Source organism: Ruditapes philippinarum, unplaced genomic scaffold, assembly GCF_026571515.1.
Source record: "Ruditapes philippinarum isolate M1 unplaced genomic scaffold, ASM2657151v2 ctg1150_1_1_1_1, whole genome shotgun sequence".
In the NCBI taxonomy this organism is placed as follows: Eukaryota; Metazoa; Mollusca; class Bivalvia; order Venerida; family Veneridae; genus Ruditapes; species Ruditapes philippinarum.
The window spans coordinates 1-12,839 of record NW_026860971.1 but is presented as its reverse complement, the minus strand read 5'-3'; the positions used below and the strand labels follow the sequence as shown (position 1 = coordinate 12,839).

Below are 12,839 nucleotides of genomic sequence, written 5' to 3'. Positions count from 1 at the left end.
TTCAGTAGATCTGAATTTAAGCCAGATTGAATTTCGTTATGTTTAGTATTTAATAATTTGCATATGCTGACTTGTAAATATTGAAAAATAAATACATGTATTTTTTAAACTAATGATGCAAAAAATCAGGACAACACATTTAATGAAAAAAACTTTATTTAACACATTGTTATTTTATACTTCAAGGTAATTAAATAATAGAGCATACACGTCTCAAAAATTATTTGTACGCTTTGTACGAAAATATGCAAATGGATTTGACATGTTACTGAAAAGGTAGAAAAATATATTCTATAGTTGTCAGTCATATTCGCTATAAAACATGCCTCATTGATTGAGAATATCGATATATTTAAGAATTCTTGATCATACTGATACATAATAATACACAATATAGAAGATTGGTTAAGTGTAGAATTGTTTACCCGCCTGGGGGCGGGTAGGTTGAAAATAGTCAAATACTTAAAACTTTGTTTTAATCTGTCAGTAAGTAGTTGCGCCGTATACTTTAATCAATTCAGGAATATATAGCAATCTGCCGTACAGATAGTTCATTTGCATGATCTGTTCCGGTTTTTTTTAACAGAACGTACACAATAAATAAAAAATACGGTTATCTATTAAATGCTTAATTATCAAGAAATAGAAAAAGTATTTGTGATTATTCAGAGGATTTTATAAGATAAAATAAAAATGAAACTAAACTTAATGATAACATGGCTTTTCATTATGGTGGATCAAGTAAACAGTGAAAATAGTGGTAAGTATTAATACCTTTGTAACTGAGGAAGAATAAATACAGAATAAACAATTATATTGGTTTATAGTTATACTGAATATGATGGCTATCATTTAAGTTGGCAGAATTATATTCGACACTTTTAAATTGATTTTGATTGCCAAACATATTTCAATCATGATGTTTTTCACGGCGGAGGGGAAAGGGGGTTGGGGTGGATGGGTGATCCCCATATGAATTTCAAATTTGAGCATCAGTAAAAAATCTGAATTTCCGCTGATCAAATTCAACACTTTACTCAATTTGTGAAATAGAAAATATATTAATGGCATGGTAAGTTTAAACATTCATATAAAAGTCAAAGTCTTTTAAAAGAAAATCGAAAGGTGATTCTACCCTCCTGACTTTCCTTTTTATTTACCCATTTTTGTTTCGGACTTTAATGCAGTCTTTGTCGAGATATTCTTCCCGTCGCAGGTTCTAGTGTACCCAATACATGAAATGCGTATGAAAAATATATTTCTCTAAACGGACTCGAAATAAAGTTTTCACAAAATGTACCACCGACAGATACTTAACATTATCACAATGCCCCAAAAAGCTTTTGAATTTTATATAATTGTTTAAAAAGTTGAAAACTTATCATGTGATTGACTTACTTTCACATATCGTGTTATAGTGCATCATATAAAAAAGAAGAATGATTTTACAAAAATAAAGTGCTTAGCAGATCTACTTCACCTTGAGTGTCAACAAATATTTCTAGTTCGAAGAGATACCTTGTAAAAAGTCAATAAATAAAAAAAATGTATAAATAATATAAGAAAAATGGCGATCAAAATAACTATTTGCCTTTTTGACATGCATTTAAAATCTTACTCTAAAAGGGACATGCGTTATAAATATTGATCACGACTTGGTAGCCATTTTGTCCCATATGCACAGCTATTTCAGGCCCTGTTTTTCGTCAAAGTGAATGTGTGTTTGACACTATGTTGTATTACTAAATATGTAAGTCTATTTATAAGTGTTCTTTTGCACAAGTTTTAATTAAATCCGTTACATAGATATGGCCAATTGTTGGGAAAATCAACTGTTGGATCTGAAAGGATAAAAAAAAAATTAAGGTCAAGTTAAATTCAATCTTTTTAGCTCAACCTTTATCGCAAAAAAACTACGAGCGTTCTAGTATGGTTGTCGTTCCCGTTGCCATCCAGAAATTTCACGGTTTTTATTTCTTAATTGATCCAAGTAATCAAGACGTAGCTTGACATTTACTCATAAATGACATTGACCTTCAAGATCAAATAATCGAATTTTGCTCGATTTTTGTTATCATTATTTATAACTGTGTTATTCATGAATTGATTGTTTTCATACTTGGACAAAATCAATCGAAAGGTCAAATCTCCAAGTAGACAAAATTGATTTTGACCTTCACTTATCACTGACCTTGATCTTGAAAAAAAGTCAAATTTTGAATTTTACTTGATTTACGCTCCCTTCGCAGCTTACTGAATACACTCCCGTTACTTCAGACGTGAGAAGTGAGCGATAGTGGAACATTCGACCGATGCGCAGGAGAGTAGTAAGAAGTGAGCGATAGTGGAACATTCGACCGATGCGCAGGAGAGTATACTTGATTGTGCAATCATTGGCTATTACTTTGTTTATAATGAATGAATTGTCTTCATACTTGAGCACAAATACAATTAGGACTCATGAATGATCTTGACCTTAAAGGTTAAAGTTTTAGTATGGCAAAGGCAAATGCAACCGCAATTGTAATAGGAACGGCGTTGTCAACGACAACATTACAGAGGCAATGGCATTTTTCATAATGCAGATCTAAAAAGGTGACATAAATAGCAAAAATAGAAATATTAATGAATTGTAAGGTTTCAGGACCTATATAAATTCATTCTAATTCTAAATAAGAACATAAATTCTCAATCTGAACTTTTTTTAAAACAAATAGGTTTTCTTCCCTTCCGAAATGGTGTCTTTTTTACAGCAAAAATGTATACTAAGTTTGAAGTGAGTATTTTTTTGGTACTTTCTAAGAAAATGGATCTGAGCATAAAGGTTAACCGCGGCAAAAATGTAAGTTGAAAAGGGAATAACTTTGCAAAAACTGATATACGGATTTATTCCTACCCTTTTGAAATTGCGCACTTTGAACATGCATACTTAGTTCAAAGTGTTGTACCTTAAAGTGACATTATGCTAATATTTTCATAGTCAAGTTGAGCTAAATTGACTTTTAATTTCAAAAGATTGACTGATTGAGATTATCAGTATATCGCACCTCTTAGGCCTTTTTGTGATTATCAAGACTTTTTCAAAGACACATTTCATCATCAGATTTTACAGATTTCCGGGACCATGATGCATCATCTTCATTTGACAGCACTTCACTACCAACTACTTCAACTACTGTACCATCAACTATACCAGATGATCACTTCCAGTGCTTCAAAAAAGGACTTCATTTTTTACACCTAAATGTTAGATCTCTTTTGCCTAAAATTTCTGAACTTAGAGAATAATTGCATTAAAAACTAAAGCAGCTGTTATTGGTATATCTGAAACCTGGCTTGACAAGTCTGTTACAGACTCAGAAATTAATATTGACAATTTTACAGTTATAAGATATGATAGAGACAGACATGGAGGAGGAGTGTGTTGCTATGTGAGGAATGATATTGCTTTTACTGCTAGACCTGACTTAAATGTTTTTAATGATGAAATTATTTTTATTGAAATTCTTTTACCAAACACCAAACCAATACTTGTAGGTACCATATATAGACCTCCAAAACAATCCAATTTTATTGAACACTTTGAAAATGTTTGATATAGTCTTAGATCAGATTGTGAATGTTACATTCTTGGAGATTTTAACATTTGTTTTTATCTAAAGTATAGTTAAATTTTTAAATCATACACTAGCATTTTGAAATTTTTTGATCTACAACAGATCATTTCTGAAGCCACTAGAATTACTTTATTAAACAAAAGTATAATTGATCATATAATTACCAATTCAAAAGAAAGGCTAAGTCAATATGGTGTTATAAGTTTTTACTTTTTGTGCAAGGAAAATCATTAAACAAAGATTCTCAAAACATTATTTCTCTAAAGTTAGATGTGTAAAAATTATAGTAAAAATTTGATTATTGAAAAACTAGGCCAAGCGGACTGGAGAAAATGTTTTATTCTGATAATGTAAACAGTTCATGGGTAGCTTTTAAATATATTTCTATGGCAGTGTTGAATGCCATTGCTCCTGTTAAAGAAATTAGATTAAAACCGAGAACTGAACCTTGGATGTCATCAGAGATTTTAGACCATATCAAAACAAGAGATCATTATTTATACAAGTTTAGAAAATATGGTTGCCGTGAAGATTTTTCTTGTTATTGTAAATTTAGAAATGTTGTTCAAAGAGAAATAAAACATGCTAAGTCTTCTTATTTTACTGATCAAATTGCTGAAAATAGAAATAACCCAAAAGGCCTATGGAAACATTTAAAACAATTGGGGTATAAATCCAAAACTACAGGGTATGAAAATATTGTTTTAAAAATTGATAGTGAAAATTGTCATAATCCTTTAAAAATTGCTTATCATTTTAATGACTTTTTTACTACTGTTGCTTCTAAGCTTGTGGATAAGTTACCTTGTGCTAGCAAAAGGTTTGACATTGACTCAAAAGCTTTGTTAGATTTTCATAATGATAGAAATACTAAGAATAATAAAATGTACTTAAAACATGTATCTGAGACATTTGTATATAAAGAGCTTATGAATTTAAACTCATCAAAAAGTACTGGTTTAGATGAAATTCCTGCTAGATTTTTAAAAGATGCAGCTTCCTTTTTGAAAATACCAATTACTTTTATCATAAATATGTCAATTTTAGAAAATAATGTCCCTGATGACATGAAAGTAGCTAGGGTAAAACCTTTATATAAAAAGAACAGTAATCATGAAGTAGGAAATTATAGACCTGTAAGCATTTTAAGCATTGTATCAACATTTTTAGAAAAATCAGTGTATTCTCAACTTGAAAAGTTTTTAGTTGATAATGGTTTATTGTATGAATTACAGTCAGGTTTTAGAAATTCCTATTCCACTGACACTTGTCTTATCCATCTTATGGATCATATCAGAAACAATAATTCCAAAGGTTTATACACAGGCATGATAATGTTAGATCTACAAAAAGCATTTGATACTGTTGACCATGATATTTTATGTGGAAAACTGAAATTGATGGGTATCTCTAACACTGACTGGTTTATGTCTTATCTTAAAGGTAGAAAACAAACTGTAAGTGTTGAAATTTTTTTATCAGATTATATGCCTGTTACATGTGGGGTTCCCCAGGGCAGCATCCTGGATCCTCTTTTATTTTTGTGCTATGTGAATGACATGAGAATTAGTATAGATCAAGAATGTAAACTTATTCTGTATGCCGATGACATTGCAATTCTTTTTGCCCACAAAAATCCAAGTATTTTTTCTCAAAAACTTGGACAAACACTAGAGTCTTGTTCATCTTGGCTTGTAGATAACAAAATTGTCACTTCATCTAGGAAAGACTGAATGTCTTATGTTTGGTTCCAAACGTAAACTAAAACAAGTTATAGAGTTTAAAATTGTTTGTAATGGACTACTATTGAATCCACAAAATCTGTCAATATCTAGGTTTAAATATTTGATGATTCTTTGTCAGGTGAATCTATTGTTAATAGTATTCTTACAAAGGTGAATTCACGTCTTATTTTTTTTGTATAGGCAAGCAAATGTTTTAGATTTTAGGACTAGAAAATATTTATGCTCAGCATTAATACAATGTCACATTGATTATGCATGTTCTTCATGGTACCCGAGTCTGAACAAGTGTTTAAAAAATAAGCTTCAAATTTGTCAAAATAAAATTGTTAGATTTATACACAGTATGGGACCTAGAGATAGTGTCGATAATGTTATTCATGCTAATATGTCTTTACTAAATGTAGAAAACAGAAATAAGCAATTACGTCTTAATCATGTTTTTAAAATTGTTAATAATCAGTGCCCTTCATATATGAAAGAAACTTTTATACCTGTTAAAGACATTCATTCTTATTCAACTCGGGCGAATCAGTATAATTTTAGGGTCCCAAGAAGTTATGGGAAAGATAATGTAACTTTTTTTCAAAAAGCAATTAATGATTGGAATTCCGTGCCTACATGCATCAAAAAAATTAGTAAGATAGGAGATTTCAAAAGCTCAGTGAAGGCAATTTAACTAGAACAGTTAGAAAATCATAATTAAATTCACTAGTATGACTAGATATTGATCTCATTTTTATTGTTTTCCATTTAGCAAAGTTAATGGAAATACTAAAGTTTGATATTTTACGTAAATGACATCTTCCAGTTTCCAAAGTTTTGTATTTTTCAATGTTTTTTTTTTTTTTTTTTTTTTAATATTGTATATTATAGTTAGTATATATCCAAGGACCCCATTGGAAATAAGCCTTCGGGCTTTCATGGGCAACCCGAGGTTATTACACACTACTCTATACATGCTTCCACTTTCGTCGTCACATTTTATTAAACGTAAATTGATATCTAGTCATAGGAAAGAGAGGGTTTTAGATTTTGTTTTTAGTTATTATATTTTATTATTTAATGAGCCGTCTGTGATATTTATGTTTGACAAACTTCCGAAATATTTTATTACAATTGTGTCATCAGTTTTATATAAAATGCTTAAGTGTTTGTATTATGTATATGTGTGTTTTAACCTGAATAAATATCAATCTATCTATCTAAATAAAGTTATTGAATAGTCCTCTAATTACCGATTGACATCATTTCAGGTATACAGTCTGAAAACTGCATACCCTTCAAAGCAGTAATCATATGGGATACATATACAGACGGATATCGCTTCTTCTATTACCAGAGAGTCTTTATCGTTAAACTTATCAACGAAATGCCTGATAACTCAAAAATCTATTTGAAAATATTAGGCTCAGACACAACTTCATTCCTTCATTTTGACAAAGATCATTTGAATGATTCATGGGTAGAAAAAATAGCAGGAATAAATGATCCTGCACCATTTAGAAATAATTCAATATCAGTTGAAATAATTAGAAATGACGTTTTTGATATTTTAAATACGAATATGGCTGTAGAATATTTCTTTGTCGTAAATGAATGTTCTGAAATAGAGGAAGAAGTTATTAAGATGCTAAAAAAACAGAAAACGTTTGTGGCGTTTGCTGGGGATACAGATTCGCCAGCTGTTTGGAAAAGACTTTCAACAAGCAAGAAACATTTGAAAAATCTCAACGACGATGTACATGGCCCCTTAGGACCTTTCTTAGATATCCTTTGTAGAGGTAATATTGCTTTGAAAATAAGGCGAACAATTATTTAGTTTAGCACTCAGACTTTGTAAAACATTTAAAAGCTGCAATTGAAAAATTAAACAATTCAAGAAACAAGTTAAATGGCGCGACATTAATGTTCATCTCTTGCTACATTTATTGATACTTGTGTCAAAAACAATACAGATTATCAATGTCCATAAGATTAAGATACGGAGTATATGGAGATCTGTCCTACTAACCCAGCGACGACAACCATGTCCAGATAACTGACAAAGTTTTTGTGCAGTAAATTATTTATAATAATTTCTTTATTTGTTAAGCTATTTAATATTTACTTTAAACTTCAAGTATATGTTTCTTATCAATGTAACAAGGTTTATAACTATAGAACTGATTTTTCCAGGACTATCTTCCCTTGAGCTAAGAATGATCATGAAACAATTTTTATTACTCCTTCTTCTTTCTATTTTTCTTTAAAATGATATATATCAAACTTCAAATGTAGTTTTCTTAACATCAGTCGCGTCATATGTGACAAGGTTCACAACTCTAGCATCAATATTATCAGAGTTATCCCCTTCAGACTCCCACATCATAGTTATGTAAAAATGTGTGTATGTATAGCGTCAATATTTTCAGAATTATATCCTCCTTAATTTTACTTTTTTGTCTACAACACCCATCTTTCTATAGTGATTTACTTCGAACTTTAGTCAAGTCCCTGACTTTCCTGATATACCCCCATTTTGAACTATATTTTGGATTTTATTTAAAAATTGTTACACGTATTTTCGTACTTGTCTTCTTTGTTACCATACATGCTATCTAGTTTAGACTTCAAATACGTGTTCTTTGCTATCTCTCAGACCATGTGTCTTATAAGTCTAGCATCTTTATTTCAAGGGATATCTCCTTTCTGAACTTTAAAATGTCATATACTAATGACTACTTGGGAGGTTTAAAGTTCTGCCTCCTGTCTGTCAGTCCATCTGCCTGATCTGTCTGTCTCTCAGTTAGTCCATTAACACTGTTGAGATCACTTTTAAAGTGCTTGGTACTTTTCCAACAAAACACTCAAAACACACCAAAGCTGAAACATTGTTATACATATTCATCCTGAGGAAGTTTGATAATTTGATTGTTGTATAAACATAATTTCCTCCTTATTAGGTAGGGAGACAGAAAAACTATGAGCATTTACGTAAGAACTTAAAGGTTCATTCATGTTTTCCACAATGCCTTAACTGAATGGCCATGGCCCTTCATAATGCTGCTGACATACTTCTTGTTTATGGGTCTTCAGTACTGCTTACAATACTTTGATAGTTATTTGTTTAATTGTTTCGTTTTATTCATTTTTTATTTTTTGTCTTACATTTAAATTGACAAAAAATGTTTATAAATGATGTTTACTTACAGATTCATTACTGATGTGTGACACAGACATGTATTGGAATGGGTTTCGGTGTTACAGATGTTCGTATATATGTACTAGTATTCCCTCCGAATTCTGCAAGGATGAATGTCCGTGTATGTAAAACATTAATTTTGTTTCGTTCTACTTCGAATTAAATTCTTTTTGGTATATGTAGATCTAATACTGTTGTAATTTGGTTTTAACATATTTATTTTATCAAGTTACACTATTACACATCAAAACAAAATGTATACAAAAATCATTATCTAGTTGATTGAACTGGAAGCTCAAAGTTTATTATAATTCTCGCCACGAGTAATTAAATAAGAACTAAAATAGAGAGCATATTTAAACAATCGTTTGTTGAAATTCTTAAGTTTCTTTTTCTCAATCTTTTGATTCTAGATTGCGCGATATATTCACTGCAATTAATGAGGTTTATTACTTATTGATGTTGTTTTCCTTCCGTTATATTTCTACAAGCAATACACATTATTTTGACTTTGAACCATACCATAATACGAAATTGTCACATTGTAAGTTTCATAACGACTTTCTTATGTACACGTGTGCTGGTGATTAAAAATTATCTCTTGCCTTAAATTCCATTACTTTTGTTGAGTTGTTTGTCCGCCATTGCTAGAAACCGAGGTTCGAATACTGGCATCCATAAGCACGGTAAATTAAAACCTCTAGTGATTCATTTTATTTTCCGTTTTTTATTTCAGATTATGGAATACAGACAAGAAATGGAAAACAGCCTGAATCCACAGATAGTGATTGTGGTATTCTTCATAGTTTCTCCACACGAAGTTATGTAATTCTCACTTTTGTAACTATTTCACTGGTTTTTCTATGCATTCATATCGGAGTTATTTTGAAAAACGAATGTGATAAAAAAAAAGAATAAATGATATTATACAAATTTACACATGTAACAAACACAGCTTAATATGTTCAATGCAAATTTTATTCACTGAACTTATTGAATTCCTTTTTGTTAAGTACTATGCTTTCATAAATATACATTACCGAATATTAGAATTTAAATTTGAACTACAATCATAATTTATTTTATAGTTGCGCTTACTATTTTATCACATAATTTAATAAAGCGTTATCTTGAAGTTTGATTGACTGAAAGGGTATTATAAGGAACAGAAATTTTGACACTATTGAGTTGTATGAAATAAATACGGTATGGGATAGGACACTGGATATAATCGTGTTTCGAGTCACAACAGAAGCGTAGAATATTACAATTGGTAAGAAAACAAAGTGTTGAAAAGCACTTGATGCGACTGGCAAAAAATGGGGATGGTTCGAATGCTGTCATATGGTCACAATGACATGTGTTTTGAAAGCTTATGTTTCACAAAGTTCACAAAGTACCCTAATTCGGTAAGTTATTCCATGCCAGTTTTATGGGCCTTGTAAAGTGACCTCCAATTAAGTTTCCGTAACATGTATTACGTTTGAAGTAAATACCTTCATCTTTTTCTCTGAAAAATGATGTTGCGTGTTTAAGTTTCAAAAGAATACAACATTGCAGTGCATGTTGCCCTGAAGATTGGTATTGCTTCCGAAAGAATTTTCTAACTCACACTTACTCGCAAGTAACTACATTTTTCCGTGTTATTCTTTAGGAAGCAGTGTTCTTTGTGTAATAGAGTTCAAAATTACAAAACCTTGCTCAATTTTATTTAAATACTCACCTTTGTTATAAATTTATCTTCTGTTTTTGAAGAGAAAGTTTTTTCTAAATAACAAAGAGCATCAAGTATAGGTTAAAGTTAATTAGTAAGCATTTACAAAATCAAATTGGTCAAGAACGAGAACGGCACAGCACTTCGTGTTTAAAAGTACTTTTTTAATAGGATTGTAGATTTATAAGACTGATTAATTGAAGCCGATTTACAACATTTAAGTATCAAGATTCATTTGAAATACTGTAATTCTACTGGACACAAAAATTCTAACAAAAAGTGCTGGCGTTTTTAAACACGGCGTTTTTATGGAATGTGTGCTACTTCCGTTAACTCACATATTTCGACATTTAGATGTGTTTTTATTTCAGATGCATATGTTCTTTGTGTCATAAAGTACAATATTAATCAGAAGTCGTAGTTCATTATAAAGTTACAGTTTGTTAGTTAGATATTTGTTATAAATCTTTTGATCTATTTTGTTTGATTGTTTTTGTCAGATATATTTATTTCATATTTTAGAGAAAGTAGTCTACACATATACATTCTTATGAATAAATGTTCAATTCATTTGTTTCTCGCCGTTTCATTTGACAAATATGTGAAATATTAAAAATAGTACTTGTATATTATGGTCAACAAATTGTATACGCGTAGTAATTGTGTAGAAAATCGTAGCGTAAGGAAAAGTAATGAATACATCGTATGGGTCGTATTTTATAGTAAAAAGTGCCGAGTCACCCAATAGTTTTCGTTCGCTATATAATATTTTTCTATATGTTAAAAGTAGTGTAAATTTAAAAGAAAATTATCTTAGTGTTGAATATAGTTTAAGTTTTTAAGTTAACATTGTACATGTAAAAGGTTTAAGTTGAAAAAAAGAAGTGTGTGATAGCATGTGGTAAATCGTGCCGCCCGTAAAAGAATGTCTTTGAAATCCAATCTTAAGAGCATGTATTACGACTATTTTCAAATATGTTTAGTCTTACAGCCCGAACCCAAACCCCCCTAATAGTTTTGTTGGTTGGCAATTTGTGTTATGTCACCAATCTCCGAATGCATTTGCCTCTTGTTAACATTAATATAACCACAGGTTAAACAAGCTATTGATGTTTCTGAATTTTTAGCTACTTGTTTCAGTAATTTACTGGTTAAAAGGTTTCAGTACAACACAAAATTTGATAATCACACGCAACTTAATGCCATTCCTTGGTGTCATACGCCACTTTAAAGCCATGAATTAAAAGCGCTGCTGCGAAATAACGGCCCAACGAAAATCTTATAAATTTCAAGAAAGGATATCAAAATGTCATACTAAATTCACTATCGTTCGCAATAAATTCACTATTCATTATGATAAATGAATTCAGAATATGTGAAAAATAGGTGGCTTCAAGTCACTAAAGAGTGGTTGCTATGGATACCTTTTATTCATTTTAGTATTAAATATCCAGCCACCTACCCAGTATTAGTAAATTTCGCGATTTTATCAATCAACCCTCGTAATAATGATTAAGATTTACCTAATTTATGGTATGTAGTTTGAAATATGTTATTGAGTAAAAGGTGATATATTGCAGTTGTCTTATCCATTGAAATAAGTCCCTTGTTGACAACAATCCCGCTCTGGCTGGATTTGTTTTCAATGGTTATAAGTCCAAGTTTAAGTTTCACCCTAGGATGTTTATTACTTGTGGCGGAACTGTTATTCAGAATAACTATGCCATACGATGATGTCGCATGGTATGCGATTCCAAAAGCAAAAGCCAGATCAAATATTTTGTATAACTATACTAGATGTTATCATCATACTATTAAACTACTGGTAATGAATTGCTGAAAAATTGGTCTGTTTTTTTTTTTAAATTATGTTTTATCGTTTGTTTTTATGCATTGTTTATATTGCTAAGTTAAGAGATTCTAGAAAAAAAAACTTTTGTCCTAGTATTATTATTATTATTATTATTAGAGAAACTGACTACGTTCCTGTTTGTACTGCGCCAGTGAAACTGTGCGGCCTAAACGACCTAAGAACAACACATTAAATACCATTTTAAATTCACCTTGTGCGCATTTATCTCAATTATCTTTTGTTTATTTTTCTGCTTTAAGTGCCCAAGCTGATCTATGTAAGAAATTCATTTTTGTTGTTTTTAGGCTTAGTCTGTGGAGTTTCTTTTAAGATAGCAAAGCAACATACTTTTCGCTATCAGTGGCACAACGTTGAATTGTTGATAGACGTGTACTTCATTATATCTGTTGCATATTTATTATCTTTTCCAATCCACGTTTGTTTTCATTTCAAAGCTCGAATATCAGATTAATGCAAATTTTGCGAGACATATGCAACCAATTTAACTTTAAACAAAAATTTCTTTGAAAAGCTCCATTATTTTATTTAAATTTTTCAAGACAGACTGAAATTTGTAGCACTGCTGTTGAAAATTCTCATGAAGAACTGCATATAAAAAGCTATGTTAAGAGAGACTGTTTATTTTCTCGTTTATTTAATTTGTTAAAATGGAGTAAAGCATATTGAATATTGCGTGCGTGTAGTTAAATCTGATAATATTGTCAGACTT

General features: G+C 30.5%; 2 protein-coding genes across 2 annotated transcripts in view; both read left to right on the top strand.

The window, feature by feature from the left end:
* The window catches only part of LOC132714073 (uncharacterized), a 54,198-nt gene extending 44,737 nt beyond the window's left edge, over nucleotides 1-9,461 (top strand). Inside the window, exon 4 of the mRNA XM_060696806.1 lies at nucleotides 9,280-9,461. Coding sequence (XP_060552789.1) covers nucleotides 9,280-9,461 — 182 coding nt within the window. The remainder of the gene's footprint in view (nucleotides 1-9,279) is intronic.
* Nucleotides 507-8,672, top strand: LOC132714067 (uncharacterized). Its single transcript, XM_060696801.1, has 3 exons — nucleotides 507-760; nucleotides 6,616-7,143; nucleotides 8,554-8,672. Exons 1-3 carry the CDS (start codon nucleotides 694-696, stop codon nucleotides 8,670-8,672), a joined length of 714 nt encoding a protein of 237 aa, XP_060552784.1. The 5' UTR covers nucleotides 507-693.
* Nucleotides 9,462-12,839: the final 3,378 nt, after the last annotated feature.

Coding starts and splice junctions, on each gene's coding strand:
- LOC132714067 (XM_060696801.1), top strand. CDS start 694: ATGAAACTAAACTTAATGATAACATGGCTTTTCATTATGGTGGATCAA. Junction 761..6,615: donor AGTAAACAGTGAAAATAGTG/GTAAGTATTAAT, acceptor ACATCATTTCAG/GTATACAGTCTGAAAACTGC. Junction 7,144..8,553: donor CTTAGATATCCTTTGTAGAG/GTAATATTGCTT, acceptor GTTTACTTACAG/ATTCATTACTGATGTGTGAC.